The 19,531-nt window shown below is 37.5% G+C and overlaps 2 protein-coding genes across 5 annotated transcripts in view; both read right to left on the bottom strand.

Annotated features, from left to right (window-relative positions):
* Positions 1-4,525, bottom strand: part of LOC123961274 (myosin phosphatase Rho-interacting protein-like) — a 30,557-nt gene extending 26,032 nt beyond the window's left edge. For both annotated transcript variants that reach the window (XM_046036529.1, XM_046036519.1), the window contains exons 1-2: positions 4,427-4,525; positions 2,033-2,350 (exon numbers count right to left, since the gene is read on the bottom strand). In XM_046036529.1, the coding sequence (XP_045892485.1) occupies positions 2,033-2,158 (126 nt within the window). In that variant the 5' untranslated portion in view covers positions 2,159-2,350; positions 4,427-4,525. The remainder of the gene's footprint in view (positions 1-2,032; positions 2,351-4,426) is intronic.
* Positions 4,526-5,947: 1,422 nt separating this feature from the next.
* Positions 5,948-18,354, bottom strand: LOC123966600 (splicing factor U2AF 65 kDa subunit-like). 3 transcript variants are annotated; one of them, XM_046042750.1, is made up of 11 exons: positions 18,227-18,354; positions 16,196-16,370; positions 15,937-16,040; positions 15,490-15,641; positions 15,283-15,399; positions 14,938-15,076; positions 13,625-13,704; positions 10,795-10,917; positions 10,632-10,718; positions 9,258-9,500; positions 5,948-7,829 (listed from the first exon to the last, which is right to left on the bottom strand). In XM_046042750.1, exons 1-11 carry the CDS (start codon positions 18,273-18,275, stop codon positions 7,698-7,700), a joined length of 1,401 nt encoding a protein of 466 aa, XP_045898706.1. In that variant the 5' UTR covers positions 18,276-18,354; the 3' UTR covers positions 5,948-7,697. The 3 variants fall into 3 exon arrangements, 2 of the variants coding, with proteins under 2 accessions (XP_045898706.1, XP_045898701.1); XM_046042745.1 differs by having other exon boundaries at positions 14,923-15,076; XR_006824035.1 differs by lacking the exon at positions 5,948-7,829 and adding an exon at positions 10,065-10,213 and having other exon boundaries at positions 9,365-9,500; positions 14,923-15,076.
* Between the last annotated feature and the right edge of the window lie 1,177 nt (positions 18,355-19,531).

Here is a 19,531-nt window from a genome sequence, read left to right on the forward strand (position 1 = left end):
CACGTGCTTCAGTAAAACAAAGCGGAAGGAAGTTTGAGGGAGCTACTGGCCGCTGCATCTGCATGGGCCACCATCACCAAAGGTTGACTGTGCAATACCATGTGTAGTGTTTGCAGGTTGAGCAACAGCGCCGAAATTACAGGGCGCAGTAAAACCAGGCAGACGGACAGGGAGTAATAACATATTTGAACAACGTGAGGCATCCAGAAGCCGTCATGATCGTCTCCTTACATCACCTCCACGTGACAGACCTGCAGGGACAATGTTTTCAGAGGCGATGAACCAGCAGACATAGGCAGCATGATCACTCAAGTAAAGACACAACATAACTGATTCCTTGGTAATGTGAAAGTGATTAATCCCCACGCTTCCCTTGCGAGTTAAAGCAGACAATACTACGCCTCCGGGCATTATGGAAAGTACAAAATCTACAAGTACTGTATTTAAGCAACACTTTCCTTGAGTACTTCCATTTTATGCTACTTTGCACTTCTCCTCAACAACATTTCAACATTACTACAGTATGATTAGCTTGAAATACAAAGAAATTATTTAAATTTAACTACTAAATGTATATAAAATACTTAAAACTAGCTCCACTAGCTTCAACAGTAAAATACTACTTCGGCATTGATGCACTTTGCTAGTCTGGAGTCTAGTGACTGCTTCAAAGGTGCATTTTACTTCAGATATATCAGTATGTGCATTTTATTATTCTATGTGTGCAATGTACTTTATTTGTACAATTCATTAACTTCGTTCGGTATTTTTCTTTTCCTTCGTGAGCTGGATGCAAGGCTATTTTTTGGCCACTTAGGGGAGGCAGAAACAGGCAAAGGGACTGTATGAATATTTCTAGGGTTAAGTGGGTGTGATTCAATTTTATATTTCAGTTTTATAAAATTGAAAAACCTTCCCCAGAATTATTAATATAAAGAAAAAAAAAACTCTCTTGACCTAATATGTCAATAAGAAAAAAGCACTGTGTTGGTATAACTCTTTCCAACATTAATAACCGAAAAAGGGAAAGCGTCAATAATTCAAGATGGTGTGACCTAATTCAAACCTTCATATATATTCATGGAATAAATTATTTTCACAACAGGCATCAATTTCAAAACTAGAAATGGAGTTGCCAATTGCAAACTTTATGGCAAAAATAACAAAAGACTGAACGTACATAACATATTTAACTTTATTTTACCTTTTGCTATCATAAAATGACTTTTGGTAGAGATAACATATTGATGGGAAAAAGAAATTCCGGAAACACAGACAAGATTTTAGCCCTTTTGCATATGGCAAAGCGTCCCGTTATGACACACTGTGAACCATGTAAGACTTCTTGATCCATTAAAAAAAAATTCAGATTCAGATCAAAGTCTTCAGATTGCTTCTTTTGTTCAACCAACAGTCGAAAACCAATAGACTCTTCATTGACCATCATAAACGACAAAAAAATAGCAGCAGTTCCTCCCATTTAAGAAGATGAAAGCAGCTAATTTTTCACATTTTTGCTTTAAAAAAATGACTGAAACGATCAATCGATTAGCAAAATAGTTGTCAATAAATTTTCTTCCGACTGACTAATCGACTAATCATTGCAGCTCTACTGACAACCCTTCCCACCATGCTTTGTTTGAGCCCCTCCTTCTCCTGCTAATAATTTGTGTACAGTCCCTTGATTAATCGATTGTTTTCATCCAGCAACGATTAATGGATTACAGATCAAACAGAATATAACAGTGGCAGAAAATTAAATTAAATTAATTCAACATTTTAACGTTACTTTTGAGGTTTTTTTTGGACTTTAAACCATTAATTATTTAACGTTAAATGAAGAAAACTAACGTTAAACTAACAGCCGACCGGTTTAGGATGCGAATGACAAATATAAATAGAAAGCTACGTCGAATATGAGGTACAAAAAGGCGTTTTCTGCATTTAAAAATGCTGTCAGAACTTTTATTTTTCAAAACGTAAATTTATAAACTCTTTAAATGTATTAACGAAGTGTAGTTTTTAACGTTACCTGCTCCATGTCATGGTCGTTCAACAGATGAAGCTCCCGGGACTTGAAGCAGTTTTGACATTTACTTTTATTAAAAATGTTGGCTTGGAATTTGTTGCACGGACTCGTCGCCTTGTCGCCGGACATGTTTCAGTCCGCGTAGCTCTCTCCTCCTCCGGTGAATAATCCAAGCACAGACCGGCTCTCCTCCTCCGACACTCCCGCATTGAGTGAAGCGGTTTGTCCCGAACCAACATCTGTCAAACGCAGATCTGTTGACCGCTGTCGTCATGGACGTGTCATCTGACGCGACAGCACCGCACAACATCCGGTCGCAACCTAAAAAATAAAAACACAACTCAAAAAAGTAAACTAACATGTACAGCACACAGACAGCAATCAACAATATAAGTTAAGTATTTAAAAAAATATGATAAAAGAAAATAAGGTAAAACAGAACAGAAATAAGTGCAGATTAATAGAGAAAACCAAAATAAATGAATAAATACAAGTACATAAAATAACAACACTAATAGAACAATGGAAACTCTAAATTACAAGGCAAAGAGGTAAATACCCATGGACAGTGTTGTAGTTAAATTAATATTGTACAGTATTATAACGTATAGCATATGTGCCAGTAAACAAAGTCAAAGTCACCTTTATTGTCAATTCTACCCTGTAAAAGGCACACAGACAATTGAAATTTTGTTTCTTCACGATTCAGGGTGAAAGTAAGTAATAATCAAAACAATAATTTGAAAGTCAAAACAGTAATTAACAAATTATTTACAATTATTTGCAATCAAGCAACAGTCCAATGTAAAAATATATAATATGATACACTGTTAACAGCAAAAACAATAATGACAATGAGAATAAATATCTTTATTTTCCCAATAAAAAATGTTTAAGTTGTAGTCTCAAACTGTGACAACTGAAGGACAATATTTGTTCACTGATGTCTGATTACAGCAGGTTAATGCAATACCGTCTAAATGTAGTATAACATGGAATAATGTAGCAATATATAGTATAGTACACAAGTAAATGAAAAATTATTAAACAATGATCTAATTTGTTTTCATGTTTTAACAGCTTTTTGTTCATACATTCAGTTATAAATGAATCAATGAACAAGAGCATGAATTCCTGTATTCAGTGAATCCAAACATTTTCCCACATTAACAGTTAGCTACTGCACATGCTGCATGATGTTTACGCTTTTGTTTTTAAGTAATTAACTACATTTTCCCAATTTAGTCCAAAACAACAAACAATACTAGTAGAAAACTACCAGGGGTTAAAGCTACATAGCACAGAAAAGAAGAAAAAGAAAACAATAAATTAATAAAACTAAAATTTTTTGCAGTTAACGCTTATCTTGGTAAGTTCACATATATGATGAGTCTTTGGGTTTGGTGGAGTGATGAATGGGTTTAATGTACTCTTGCGGTTTCATTTAAGAAATGTTCCTAAATGTTTTCCCCCCGCAAATAAGATTTAGCATCTTTGGAGAAGTTATATTATATTTTTTCATGCAGCCACCATTTATTTTGAAAGTATAAACAGGAAGTGAATAGACAGTTTTATGTCTTTCTTGCCACTTGATCTCAGAAAAGAAAATTGTAATTCAGTGCATGATTATTTCCAATACTGTTATTTGTCACATCACATTAATGATGTGACAGACATATATATATAATAATTATTATATATATATATATATTAATAATGATTATACTGATATAAATGTGTGTTAGCCACAGGTTGAATGTAATGCTGCAGATTTTTAATGTGACCACTGGAGGGCAATAAACATGATCAGTGTCTGAAGCGGTTTGTTCTTACAGATTTAATTTAAAAAGTATTGACTGGAAGTGTTTAACTATGTTAGCATATCTGACTTGACTCACTGTGTTTGTAAATGGCCAAAACAGAGTATTTGGTGTATGGCTACAATTAAATGCATTACATTGTGATATGGTTGATCTTGTTTCACCACAGTGTAGTAAAACCAGGCAGATGGACTCACCAGAGGGCCCAAACTGTTTCATGGTAGGCTAAGTGTTACGTCCCGAGGTGTCCAGGTGTATCAAGTTATTGGTATTTAAAAAGGACATTTATTTGAAATAAAGCAAACAGGGTTCACAACGGAAAGTGGGCCAATGGGTGCTGTAGAAATAAAGAGAGGAATATAACAGAAAGAGGTCCTCCAAAGGAGGATTATTAATCTAACTACAGGCAAAAATAAAAGGCGTAAAACCAAAAACCTCTCTAAAAATGCGGTGCAAAAACCAAAACACGAAGCGCACAGCATCCCTGAACGTAGTGGAAACTAACATACAACACAACTACTCTGGGTGCAACAATAGTGTCAGTTTTTATATCTTAAACCCTGGCACACTTACTTACCTTTACACAGTTTTAACAAAGTCACACACGCAATATCTGGACAACATACAAGCTCTGAGACATGCGGCACCGAGGGAAGCAAATCAGGTCTGAGAGCGGCCTCCAATAGCAAACCAAGCAGGCTTTTTAAACAGATGGTGGACTTCGCTGGAGCTCCTCGATTGGCCAGCGGTAGCACGCCGCACCAATCAGCGTCACGGTCAAAGGAACCCAGGAAATAGGCGCACAGCCAATCCGCAGCGTGGGTTGGCACAGCCTTCTCAGCATAATAGATGGCCACAAACTGAAATGTTTTTTATGTTAGTTATTACATTAATCATCAAAAGGGGATACAGAACAGCCTACATGTGTATGAGTTGGTTAGAGAGATACCACTTTCTCAGAGATTATTAGATGCCATTGTACAGACCTTTATTAAATATTGCCTTAATTCTGACTATATGAGCGTATGAAATAACCATGACCAATAACCAACCTCCCAAACTAAAGGGAGGGCGACTTTCTCCCCAAGCGTTGTCTGAAGGGAAGCCAACAGTCTCAGACTTTGGAAACCTGTTATGTACCTCTCTCACTGCTCTGTGTAAATCCACAAGGGGAGTTGAAGCCCTTCTATTTATAGAAGCCTATAAATAGAAGGGCTTGGTGGTTTCTGGTCATTCACGCCATTTCTGTAATAAAATGTAAGAAAGCAATTTAGAATTACAAAATAGCACATGTATCATGACTCCATCCATCCATCTATTCATCGTCAACCGCTTATCCTGCGTACAGGGTCGTGGGGGGCCTGGAGCCAATCCCAGCTGACATCGGGTGCAAGGCGGGGTACACCCTGGACAGGTCCCCAGTCCATCGCAGGGCCACACATAGACGAACAACCGCTCACGCTCACACCTAAGGACAATTTAGGGTAACCAATAAACCTAGCCTCCATGTCTTTGGATGGTGGGAGGAAGCCGGAGCACCCGGAGAGAACCCACGCAGGCACGGGGAGAACATGCCCACGACCTTCTTGCTGTGAGGCAACAGTGCTAACCACTGCACCACCGTATCATGACTCCTTGAACAAAAATATAATCACTTTGTATGGCAAAAAACCCCTGTTTATTGAACTTAAATGTGGTAAAATGAAGGTGTGGTCACATGACCAATTTTATCTATGGTGGTTGAAGAGAAACATCAGGTGGCTCAACTTCCCTACAGGCACAAATCACCTCGCTCTCCCCTGCAGTAGTTGTTTTTGATAATGTTCAACTTATTACCCTAAAATACAACTTGTTTACTTTGAAAAAGACTAGATTGTTAGCCATAAGTGGATATTTTTTTTTACATCCCAATGTCGGACAAATTTGTACTGTTCATATATTTGTGCATGCACTTTTCAAGAGCATAAAAGTTATTTCATAATAAAATTAACACTTTAATTTAGTACAGTTTATTGGACAGATGTAAAACATCACACCAAAGAATAAAGCTTTAAAGTTCATATCAGTATGTGATCTACTAAACATAAAAGGTGCATTCTTCACATGTTCATATCTGCTTTATTTTGTCAGTGGGACCATGAAGACAGACTTGGTTTTGTTACTCAGATTTTGACAACAGATTGTAAAAGGTGAGTTATTGCTGCTGTGCCAATTACGATTTCTGTTCTCATTCAGCACATGTGGTTGAAGTTGAAAGACGCCATCTTGTGCACCAGGCGAATTAATAAATTCACAGTAATTTATTAAACAATGGGACCTTGATTTAAGATAGAAGTAGACAAAAGCAGCTTCTCATTTGTAGCTGGTGACTGTAGATTTTGCGACTGAAAAGGTGGTAGATTTTCTCAGCTGCTAAGCGGCTAAGTTAGCAAATTAAGCTAACGTTAACACTGCTCGAACTGAACTGATTAAAAACTGTGTCTCCGGCTGACTTAAAATGAGAATCTCATAAAAAGGGGTCTTCAATATAATCTTAATGGCTTTATAAATTATTTTGTGCTAAAGGATTGAGGCTGAAGCCAACAGGTCCCAGGCTAAAAAAGTCCTCACCAGTTGATGATCAAATGTAGAAAATATGGAAATAAACACAATTGTTGATGTTGTATTGCAGTGCAGAGACACTTTAGTTAGTCCCTGAATCACAAGTATGAAAAGACAACACATTGAGGAAGAACCCTTGATTTTCAATTGTGCCGAGGTACATATAATAAATGCATACACAGCTAAAATCAAACAGCAATGACATTAAGAATACATACCAATTAAAACGAAGACAAAATGAAAAGCAATGACAGTTACAGATCAATGAGATTAGCAATTAAACTTTGGAACTGTCTCACTATTAATAAAGAGGTCAAGCTGAAGTTTTATTGAAGAATATTCCAAGTGGTAGTGAATAAGACTCCTTGGCTTTGGAGGTACGCTCAGTTAGCAAGACATGCTAACATTTGCAGCTTACATTAGAGCTAATAAACACAGTTTAATCAGCTCTTTACTTGTTTGCTCTTCTGGCTTTGGTTTGATTAAACATTTTTCAACCAAGACAAGTCAACTCTGATTACGTTATAATTCAAGTAATTTCCAGTATGCTTGGCCAATTTAATATATTTCTTATCTTTAGACATTAATGTTTCATATTTACAAAATGACAAAATGATTAATTTCGCCTTAGTCAAAAAAATGTTTGGTCAGTGTAGTACAGGTAAAAGCATCATATTTGTTTAAGGGACATTAAATATGCGAGGTATAGAAGAAAATATTATTTTGAAAAAATAATTAAATACATAAATAAAAGCTTTTTGTCTGGCATAGCCACACAAACAACGTGATGACTTCTCAAATCTAGATCTAAAACAGAGAGATAAATGTTTGTGCGTAGGGAAATCTAAACATTTGACTGTTGTTTCTTCTGATATAGTGCATACTTGATAAGACAGCTACTCTGGCATTGTCAGGCAGTATTAGTTTAGGGTTTAGGTAAGATACATGTCACATTCATCCTACTACAAATGTAATGAACACTACGGTATTTTTTCAAAATTCAGAATGAGATAAGATTACTGTGCGAGTATTAGGCTGAAGCTGGGAGTTAGATATTCTGTACTGAAGAAACACACACACACACTGCAGTCCAGTTTAAGTGGAAGATGTGATAAAACAAGTCTTTTTCCAGGTCTAGTCTCTAAGGACACGTTCACAACATTCAGAGGAGTAAATAAACCATTTGAACCCGAGCTCACAAACAGAGAGGAAGAAGGAGAGGCTCCCGTCGAGATTCATCTGTGCTTTCAAAACTCGTGTCTGTGATACATGTCAGGATCGTAGTATTTGGTGACCACCACTCTGTTGGCAAACTTGCGGCCGGTGAGAGCTTGCATGGCTTTCTGACAGTCTGCAGCAGAAACGTACTCCACAAAGATCTGAAATGACAAAGAAGTTAGTCAGCCCGGTCCTGAATGGTATGAAGATGAGATGAGGACCTCGGATCTATTAATGGAGTAATTCATTGAGAGCGTCATTAAGTGTGTGTGAAGTTCATTAAACAAAACGTGAAAAGAAAAAAGAGGTGGGTTTTGATTGGGCCTGTCTCATCAGTCTCTATCATGGATGCTTACCATCAAAAAGCTCAAGAAAATGGCTGAAAGCTGCTCTTTTTCTGTGGTGGGAAGGTTATCTTTTGTCAAACAAACCAGTAAGTTTTTATCCTCTAGGTCTTTTCTCTTCTAAAACTGAAAAATACAGTTTGAAAACACTTCAGATTAAATCACAAATCTGATCTGTATGTCGCTTGGCCAAGTTTTGACAAATAGGTACTGTAGGTTTTATTCTCACACATTTATTCTCACAATATAACGAATATGAAAGGACAATATAATGAATATGAAATTGAGCTTTGCAACTCCCTTCTGCAATATAGCAGACAATATATATTAATAGAAAAGCAATTATAAAAATGGTAAACCAAAATAAACAATATTCAATGTTCAATGGAGCAGTGTTGAGGATGAATTTGTGTTTAAGAGCCTGATAGTTTGGGGGAAAGAGCAGCTCTGCAGTCTGATGGTGCGGCAGCTGAAACTTCTATATCTTTTCCCAGAAGGCAGCAGGTTTTCTGGATGTGTAAAGCCCACATGAAGTAGTTCTAACTTGCTTAGATCAGCATACAAACGTAAATGTTAATGATGTCAATATGGACATCGTAAGATCGGTTAGATTCTTCACAATTCAATTTTTCAGTTCATTTTACGGAAACAATGAGCACCAAAGTATTATTCATTCATTCGTGTACTGACATGATATGGTAAACAAGAGGCAAAAAAAGGTTGGGTGAAACAGTGTGACATGGTTTTGGGTTTTGGTTTAGTTATTTCCTGTTTTATTGATTATTAATTATCCTTACTTTCCTTCCTGCCTAAAAGTGTTTCTCCGCCACTTTGATTGTCCGCCCTCCCCTGATTAGTTTCACCTGTGTTTAGTTATCCTCCAGTCATTTGTGCATGTAGTCTGTGTGCTCCCCTTGTCTATTGCCAGATCATTTCCATCAATATGTCAAGCTATCAAGCCTTTTCCCAGTGTCTCCCTGTGTTTTTGGACATTCTGCCTGATTTGTTGGACTTTTTGGATTCCCTTCTGGACTGCTTGCCTGGTTTTGACCCTTCCTGCCTCACCTTGCCATAATCCAGTTTACCCTTTTGTTTTATTATTTAAAGCATGGTTGAACTAAACCTGCTTTTTTTTTTACCTGTTCCCAGCTTGTACTAACCGTGACACGTCTCACCCCAAGCAAACACAGACCTGAGTCCTTCCAAACCACAATGAGACAAGCGAAAATTCATGGACGGGCTCACCTTTCCGCATCCGGGGACTTCCACGCCGTCAACGGGTCGGGGGATCTCGATGGAGCGGACGCTGCCGTACTTGCAGCACTCCTCGCGGATGTCTTCCAGGATCTCCTCGTAGTCCTCGTCGTCCACCAGTTCCTCGGGCATCACCATGTTGAGAAGGCACAGCACCTCCGTGGGCATACCAGAGTTCTGCAGCCTCTGGAGCCCAGGGACCTGCAGCATCACCGGGGTCTCTATAATGGAGGTCTGCAGGTGGAGGAGGAGTCGTACACATCAGCTAAGACAAAAGATTAGTACAATTACTGTGGACAAGTAAGACCATAGTACCAAATGTATCTCCCATAAAGCCTGCTGCTTCCTGCCCTCCCTCCCTCAGCATGTTTATGTATGTTTGGCATTCCTGCAGGGGATAAACACGTTGGAAGTAATCTTTCCGCTGACATTTCACTCTCTCCATCTGCCATTGTGTGTTTCTTTAGTGCTGGAAGACGTTTCTACGGTCTCTACTTTGAAGCACACAGTGGAAAATTAAGTGTAGTGTGTTTACAGTTTTATACTAACAGACTGTTTGAACGGAAGGAAAAGTACCGGTAAAAATAGTAAAATAAATGATGGCTGAATTCAATTTAGCAGCTAGCTTCATGGTCCATTTATTTAAGCATTAGGGCTGAATGTTTTTGTGTTTTCAAAAATATTACTTCCTACGAATGTGTTACCTTTTCCCTGGAATCATTTATTTTGATAAATACAGTTATGACAATCCCTCTTCAGACAACTCTTATGTTTGCTTCTCAGATTAAAGTTTCTCACCAGTTCTGATATGTTCAAGTTGTTTTAGGGGATCCTCTTTTTCTTTAGTGCTGACCTCAGGTGTATACGAGGTGGAAGGGGTGGTTTCCATGCAGTTGTTTCTGCGGTTTGATGTTTGGAATCAGCGTTTCTTGCACGTTATCTATCATCTGCACACAATGCCCCTCCACAAGTCAAATGTTTTATCTTTCATTTACAGATTTTATCCTGCTTTGTGGACAAGGAGACAGGTGAGCCAATTTTATTACTGTAATAACAGTAATAACAGGCCTTTCTGTGTGGAGTTTGCATGTTCCAGGTGTTCCGGCTTCCTTCCACCGTCCAAAGACATGCGGCCTAGGTTGATTGGTGACCCTAATTGTCCTTAGGTGTGAGTGCATTTTGTTGAGGTCCCAGGAAATACCAGGATGCTAAGCCTTGCTGTGCACGGCATCTCACTGTCACAGCGTCATGTCTTACTGGGATGCTTGAACAGACTGGAGGCAATGTTTGATGTCACTAGTAACAACTGTGTGTTTCCTGTTGCGACCTTTAGGGAATGTAAAGGGCAGAAGTAGTACTACTCACAGGATTGGCGTTTTTAGCTCCCACACTCGCCCTTTGGACAATCAGCTTTTTGTCGCCCAGTTGCATCCCATTAAGCCCAGCAACTGCCTGGGAAAGACAACACACAGGCCTCAAAGTCACATATGAAACAACACAGTTAATAATCTCAACGCATCATTTTTACCTGATCTGTGGCGCTGACGTCTACATATTCGCAAAAGGCGTAACCTTTGGACAGTGACGTGGCACTGTCCTTCACTAAATTGAAAGCTTTGAGAGGCCCGAACGATGTCAAGAGCTCCTTTACCTGCAAGAAAGAGTCCGACAACCAGATATGAGACTGATAATTCACAGTGAACATGCAGCCTACAGAGTGAATCCAACATGTCATCACAGTCACAAGTATTTAATAACATGATTACGGGAAACAACGTGTGCAATTAAAGAGAAAATCTCAGGTCGTTTGTGTGTGTTTTGCGTTTTACAGATGTTGCTATGTTGATTGAAAAAAAGATAATAAGACAGCAGCATATAAAAGTGTTCATGTCTGTTGTGAAAAGTAAATGCTGACAATGTGGGCTTCTGGGGAACAACAAAATAAAATCCTGAGACATCAGAAAAAACTACTGAGGTCTTCTAAAGTATTATTGACAAATATAATATATGCAAAGATACTGAAAGAGTTCAAAACTTGTAATTGTTTTTACACCAATGTGAGCGGTAATTGGTGCAAGGTGAAATAAAAACAAAATAAACTGATCTTATGTATTATAATTGTATTGCCAGCTAAAGGCAAATTACACAACAACAGTTGGACAATATGTTTATACTTTCTTACCTTTACATTAAAAGCTGAATACAACCCCCCCCCCCACCCCCCCCCACACACACAAAAGCTCCACCATCAACAACAACAACCCCAAGTTTTAATGACCAGGCCTTAATCCAAAATCCCAGGGTCCTAAACGCGCTCCAAAAGCATGATGGGAGAAAAAAAGCAGCCAGTAAGGGAGCCTGCTGGCTAGGAGTGTATCCGTGTGAGGACCAGAATGTCTTACTTGCCTTGTGTTACATGTTGGCATGGCAGCAGTAGATGAGTACTACTGAACAAATTATGAGCGCAGACTTAACGATCTTACAGGCCCCTAGCTGGGGACAAAGTGGGGGAACAAAAATGAAAGAGCTGTGAGTATCAACGCAGTGGCAAAGACTGCAAGTATTAATAAAAATGAATAAGTCAGTGAATGAATATACATCAGGCTACATGTGCTCTGCAAGCTAGTTAACGAGTAAATGAGACAGAATGGACAGCTAGAGTTAAATTCAACAGAGAAACAGTACACCATCTGCTCACTTGAGAGCAAAGTCGGAGCTCTACCGTGATTCTGTTTGGTGCTTGAAAGTATTGTGATGACCTATTTATGAGCTAAAGCTCTGACTGTTGATATTCTCAAAGAAAAAGTCCTCTTTTACCTATGATTCATCTCCAATGTCCAATGCACTGGGTGCACCTACATCTCCTCAACCTGCCTGTTTTACCCAAAATGCCTTTCTGCCACCACCAGAATGGGCCTAAACTTATTGGACTCAGTTAATAATAGCTGCAAAGTAGGACTACAAGCATAGGCCGACCAATACTAGACCTTTGAGGCTGATACTGATATAATAAATTGGTCCATATTATTTTATTCCCTTATTTTTACATACACAACAATCTTGATACGGATCTCTGGGATTTGACTTTTAAATACTTGTGACCAAGATAATTTTTATAATTCAAAATAACTTGTAAATTCCCTCTGTGGACAATAACAGTGACAGAGTTTCTAAATGCCCTCAGACCTAGTTTAGCATATATGTGACCTATACACCGACATGATATATCTGCAACAAGCTAATATCAGATGATATATCGACCTGGCTTATTTATCAGCCTAACTAAAAATGCAAGCAATTATTATTTTCTCTGTTAATTAATCTGTGCATCTTAAAAAAATAAAAAATACTAAAATGCCAAAACTCTTCAAACTCTTCTCTTTCTTTTTGTCCAGCCAACAGTCTAAAATCCAAAGATAATCAATAATCAAAGTCTAATGTTTGAGAATTTAGAAGCAGAAAAGTTTTGGAAATATTTGCTTAATAAGTGGCTTAACAATTAATCGGTCAGAGCTGAAATAAACGATTACTTTCACTGTCGTGTAATGCGCTGATATTTTTTATTCAATCATTGGATTAATCATTTGGACCCTTAAATGTAAGAAAATGGTGAAATATATCCATTACACTACAAAGACTTAAAGACTTCAGATACAAAGTTTATTATCACATAAGAATTTTTGTTTCAGGTTCTGCTCCGTACATCTGAGGCGCCGACAACAAAACCATTTCACCTTTCATGATTATTCTTTTGATCAGAAGGTTTCTTAAGGCGGACTTTTTCTTTGACAATACTGACTGAATTGGGAGCAACATTAAATACCACGCAGAAATAAATACATGTCAGTTTATTAGCCTCTTGTGTAAATATACAGGACTTTGCTTACCTTTCTTTAATCAGTATGCTTTACATGAGAAAGGTATAAGCAGTTTACTTAGCCAAGTCACAAAAAGTTCTTATAATACTCATATATGATAAAAGACACGATATGATAAATGTTTGTTTTATATAAGAGCTTTTTTTTAAAAGCTCATTATCTGTAAAAGTCTGCAACTTTATCAGATACATATTCACAAATACAAGTAATTTAATATGCACCTATGGTTTTATGTTTTCCCTACATTGTGTTACTGTTAACGTTGTGTTGCTGCTATTAAGGGTCAAGTCCTGTTTCTGGCTCTGATAAACATTCAGCTAATGTTTTCTCTCTACCACAACACACGTTTGATTTTTTCACGTCATAAAGAAATGCAAAACATATTTAGTGCATGTTTAAAGTGCGACAAAAACCTCAGCAAGTGAGAGAAAAATGAGGAAACATGTGTGCACCTGTTCAGTCTGTCTGTCAGTTAAATACCTGGTCATCGTTAAGGTAGTTTGGCAGGCCTCCTATAAACAGTTTGTGGGGGGAATCGGGAACGACTGTGGAGACGACGCCTACAAAAAGCAAAGGAAACATATTCTCTATCATCTAACAGAACACTTAAGTGGTGGGTAGAGTACAGAAAATCCTCACTCAAGTAATATACTAATGTAAAATTACCATTTCACAAACCTACTTAAGTAAAAGTATACAAAGTACTTTGTAAATAAACTACTCAAAGTATAATTACTTTGTTGTATAGTGTGTGCAGGCCAAAGATCTTCACAAGTCATTTTATGCAACTCAATGTCTCAAGTTTCTTTAGGGAATAATGATTCGTCCGCTGTGCATCAGGTTAGAAATAGCTGCTGTGCAACATGGTTATTTTTAGGGCATGCACTTTACTTTGCATGTTGATTATCTTTAAATTAGCAAATAATTATTTTACTTTTTTTAAAATCTACATTAAGGTAAGATCACTTTAAAATATCACACTTGCTTGCTGCCCAGCCACTATTGTTGCCTGCATCTGTTGTTATCTTTAGATGGACATGTAGCCAAACAAACCACGTGCTTTGATATGATTTGCCTTCTCCAACAGCTCAGACAGCCAATACAATATGATTATTCCGAAAGCATCTATCAACACAGTCATTACAACATAAGGAATTATTGTAGCGATAACACAAGAGAAAATCATCTGCAAATCTGCAAATAAGAGAACAGAAATAATTTCCATCAAAAATAAGTATTCTGTTAATAGAGCCAAATCAATCCACTGATCATCTGAGTTTTTATACAGTGTGTAACCTTCATTTGTTCTGTATAGAGTAAATACACTTTAAATACGACATGTAATGGAAAGTGAAAGTATTTCTGCTTGTGAAAGAGTGATGCAGACTGCTTTCTAACACGAGCAACAGTGAAACTTGATTTGCGTCACATCAGCAGAACAACCAAATCTTAAACTGAAAAGCTATTTGCCTGATTTTCAAAATGTTTGCATCTGCCCAGCTCATTAATCTCTGGCTCAAACCCACCGGTTACAGCTCTCCTGTGTAAAACACTCGGCTCGGATGGAAGCTCATTTCAGTATATGCAGCCAAATGCACAGCAGATAACAGACGAGTTGTAACGAAGGTATAGATTTCAAAGATAAAAGTAGATTACTGGCCCCTTAGGAATACTGGAGTAAAGAATAAAAGCACAGTTTTGAAAAAGGAACATGAAAAGTTCCTAAATGAAACTACTTTTTTACTAATTTGGGTTACTTGTAACGAGCTATTACCCACCCGTCAGTAACAAACCTGGGACGTGGAAAGCCGGCTGCTCTGAGATGCCAGGTAAAGGCCGATAGTCATGAGGTCTTCTAATCTTCAGCGACTGACCCTGGAAAATTATTCCATCGAAAGCCATGGCCTGGGTCGTCTCATCTACAGACCGAAACTAGAAAAGAAAGTCATTTTGAGACATGATTCAGCAGAAGGATTGTCTGTTTCCCGCTGCTTCCAGTCCTTGTAGCATCATATTTAACAGGCGGACACGATAGTGGCATAAATCTTCTCATCTAACTCTCTACCAAGAGAAAATACATCAAACTCTTCATTTAAAAAAAGACCATGTGAAGTTATATTTTACATTACAGCACAAACCTCGAGGAAAGCAAAGTTTTTATCCTGATTAATCTGCACAGCGAGTACAGGGTTGCTTGGAGCTTGTGAAAGGCCTGCAAGCCGCATCTGAGCGTTGAAGAACTCCGCCATGGACTCCTGAGGAGAAAGAAAACAAACAGCGTGGCTGGAAACACTGCTGCACGAACACATCAGGGTAAACAGGAAGTCAAAGAAAAGACAGTCTACCTCCGTCACTCCAAAGGGAATATTTCCAACATAGAGGCGTCTGGCTTGTCTTGTCATCTGACTGCCAACTATGGGTACTTGTGTTGGCGCTGCAGCCACTCCAGTGGTGGTCGACGTCGCCAGCAGAGCTATTGTTGGGATCTGCCCAGCCGCTGAGGAAACATGAATACAAAACTGCTCCATCATTCTATGAGGGGAAATTGCAGTGACTCATTTCTAGCTGTCATTAAGTCATAATATTTCTAAGCGGATAAATGGATGTTTTTATACGATTGATTGATTGATTGATTTGTGGCACTGAGAAGAAATGTTGAATGTTTTTTTGAGCCTTTTTGGCCTTGTTCATGTCTGGATAAAAACTGCAAACTGCTAAAAAAAATTGTTCTTGTAGGTGAAGCTCTGAAGAACTCAGGGTCTAAACAAGCAGAGAGGACATGATGAAGTTACCTTGCATAGCTTTATATTGCATTGGTGTGATGTGTTCAAAGCCAGGAGGGGGCACATCCCAATATTTGCAGGTCCTTTTCTTCCTCGTTCGCCTCGGAGAGTGGCTGCGCGCAGAGAAATTGCAAAATAAAAGCTCAAGCGGGAGAGAAATAACTTCAGACGGGTGTATTTTCAAGGTAAAAGCCTGCCAGGTGGAGCTGTGATGTCTGCCTCGGCGCTCTGCCGCAGCGAGCTGGCTGGTGCTGCAGCTTTCACTGACCTGTGCTTCTTGTGGTCCCGGGAGGCGCTCCGGCGGTCCCGGCTTTTCCGGTCTCGGCTGCGGCTTCGCTTCTCTCGGCTGCGGCTCCCTCGGTCTTTGCTCCAGCTGCGATGCTTGTCGCCTCGGCCGGGGGATCCACTGCGACTCCTCTTCTTGTGTCTTTCTCTTTCTCTCTCTGTGTGGAAAGCGGCACGCAATTATAATTATATTTATGACGATAAATAAAGTTCATGTGGCTGATTAAATAATAACGTTTTAACTTGTCCCAAAACAAAACTAACAAGAAATCAAAACATTTCTTTGTTGCACAAGACATAAGGATAATAAGGATATTTTTGTGCAAATAATTTTTGGGCTCCATAATAAAACACTTTTAAAAGAGCCTTTTTTTTCTTCTTTTTTTAATCCTTTTTTTGTTTTCTGTGAAAGTAACATGAATATCTTAATATCTTAATCTTCTGAATAGCTATTTTTCTTATATATTATTTTACTGATTGATCAATTAGTCATTTATTGATAAAGAAAATAAACAGCCTACTGGTCAATAATGAAAATAATCATTAGATGAAGCTCTACTATGTGGTATTAGAAATTAAGATTTTCACACAAATAATTACCTAGTAAATATATTATTAATATATTTGTTTCTTGTTTATAATTACTGAAATAACTGTGCAAATATCTCCTACTATAATTACTGTACCTGGAATATTTAATGCCACTAGCATACAGGTAATTAAATTTTCCTAAAAACAATTATCACACGATGTAAAATAAAGTCTCCTTTCTGTATTAATTACACGCTCCGATGCCCTCCACTCTCCTCTGAACACTGCACCGTATTTCTTTGAGAAATCTGACAGTTTAATGCGGCCTTGCTTCTCAGGGATGTACAACATGACTTAAAACCTTTTATCAAATCAATAAGATGTACTATCATTTCTGTAGAGATCTGATACACCCAGTAACTCTACGTTGATTAAATGTCAAGTTTTAGATGCGGTGTGTTTGGGTGGAAGTTTTTTTTTTCTTTACTTGCTTTCTTTGTGTCTGGAAACCTTCTTTGTGTTGTATGTTACTTCAAACGTCACTTTTCTTGAGGTTGTTGTTTATTTCCGTTATCAGGAAGCCTGACAAGTATTTTCATGTTCATTTCATACATATTTCATAGTTTCCTAAAGCCCAACGTGATCCCTTCAAGTCATTTTTAAAAATCTATTCAACTAACAGTCCAAATGCTACTATAAGAAAGTGTATTCGTTTTTTTTTTATAACAAAGAAAAGCACGGATATCCTCACATTGGAACAGGGGAGTGTTTGGCATTTAGGCATAAAAAATGACTTAAGGATTCATCTATTATCAATTTATGATCTATAATCAATTTGTTTTATCTTCTCATGATTGCTAAGCACTGTGTTTGTTTTTGTTTTTAGGCATGCTACATAAATTTATGTATGCTTGATGGCATGGCAATATAGCATGTTGGACTGAATTGAACTGAAAAACACAAGTTAAGTTGTGAGATTTTGTGACCAGTTGTATTAATAATTTGTTGAAACAATTAATAATGTATGCCGAATTAAAAAGTACATCATAAAGGTTCAGAAAAGGTCATATTAAAGTTATTTCTACAAGTATGTATATTTGCAGGAGAGGACAATATTATAAAAGGTGCGAGATTTCAAAGGAGTTTCGCATCTTGCTGTCTCGCGCAGGGGAACGTCAGGTGAGTTCACTGTTCATTCACACCGGCAACCAGACTGCGTTCAATAACTTACTGGATGGGAGGTTTAGCAGCGGCTGTATTATTGCTGTAGGATGTGAGGTGTGACTAAAGCATCACGAAGCTAATTGTTAAGCAAACATGAAAAAAGGTAAACAAGCTGAGTCATAACGGGGAAAACAGCACGAGGGTTATTCATTCATAAAATAATGTGGGGCGCTAACGTTGGTTATATTACGCACCATGCAAGCGTTGCATTGCTAGCTTAAGGACCAAACTGGGGCACTGACAGACCGTTAATATTTACCTTGTCGATTCTCGCTCAGCTGTTTCTCAAATTCCTCGAAATCCGACATTATACCGGGAATCTTACTGAGTAATAAATACAGCAGGTGTGAGTTGTCTGAAGGGAGCGATGAGCCAACCAGCCGGCTGTGTCAGTGCAGCAAAAACCACTGAAGTCTCCCCGGTGCAAAGCCCGACAAAATACACACACAACGTCCGGTCAACACCGTCAGAATAAAACTATTTAACATGTCGTTTCTTTCAATTACACAATGAATCACTTAAAATAAACAACATAATAAAAGGGAGGAACCTGATATTGTTTAAATAATACAAAGACTAATAAAACTTGACCACAATCATTAAGCACTTATGCATCTGAAAAATAATATGACAACAAAAACATGCAAATAGGGCTTTAATAATTCATTTGTGAAAAGTTTTCTTGATTAATTGATTGTTTAAATAAATAGTGAAATAAATGGCATTTAACATCTCCTTGAGGCCACAAACTTGTTTGCTTGTTTTGTCAACATAACCTTAATACATTCAATTTAATGTCATGCACTGTATGTCAAAGAAAAGCAGCAACATTGTCATGTCTGAGAAGCTAAAGTCAGAAAATGTTTTGAAATTTTGCTTGAAAAATGACTGAAATTATGAATCAATTATTATTATTATTATTAATAATAATAATATACATTTTTAGTTGCAGTTTTCTGTCAATTGCAATTTGATTAACCCACTAATCGCTGTAGCTCCACAAACAAATCCTAAAAATGTAAGGCAATACTGGGACGTGCACACCAATTAATAATATGGTATCAAACAATTAATACATAAAAAATAGTGCAGCAAGATGAACGATGCTTTAAAAAAGAGCATAAAAATAATACTAATGTAATTATGTTTTTGTAAAAACAAATAATTGATATTTGAGACATCTGGGTTTTAAATAATGAGCATGTTGAAGAATTTTCAGAATAAACAAAGTAAACTACCACACTATGTTTTCAGCATTCTGATTATATTGGCAAAATATATTATGCACAAATGTCAATTTCTAAAGACGTCCCCCATATTAAATGCTTTTCTAATTTATTGTATTACTATATAATAAATCACTGAAGAGTTGCAAAATGAAAAAGGCCCTACATTTCTATGAACACCTACATGATCTAATCCCTGAATGACAATTTCGGTGTCCCTTCATTTCAATTATTCTTGTTTTATTTTAATTTCCCTACTTTTTTTAAAATTTATTTATTCAAACTGTCAAACTGTATACCTCGCTCAGTTAATTTTGTATGGATGACTTGATATGAAT

The sequence above is a fragment of the Micropterus dolomieu genome, linkage group LG02 (genome assembly GCF_021292245.1).
Source record: "Micropterus dolomieu isolate WLL.071019.BEF.003 ecotype Adirondacks linkage group LG02, ASM2129224v1, whole genome shotgun sequence".
Lineage (NCBI taxonomy): Eukaryota > Metazoa > Chordata > Actinopteri > Centrarchiformes > Centrarchidae > Micropterus > Micropterus dolomieu.

What these genes read in the sequence shown, in the direction of transcription:
- LOC123966600 (XM_046042745.1), bottom strand. Translation starts at nt 18,275, where the DNA reads ATGTCGGATTTCGAGGAATTTGAGAAACAGCTGAGCGAGAATCGACAA. An exon ending in GCTGAGCGAGAATCGACAAG is followed by an intron (nt 16,371 to 18,226) that starts GTAAATATTAAC and finishes CTTTCCACACAG; the next exon opens with AGAGAGAAAGAGAAAGACAC. An exon ending in GAGCTAAAAACGCCAATCCT is followed by an intron (nt 9,501 to 10,631) that starts GTGAGTAGTACT and finishes CTCCACCTGCAG; the next exon opens with ACCTCCATTATAGAGACCCC.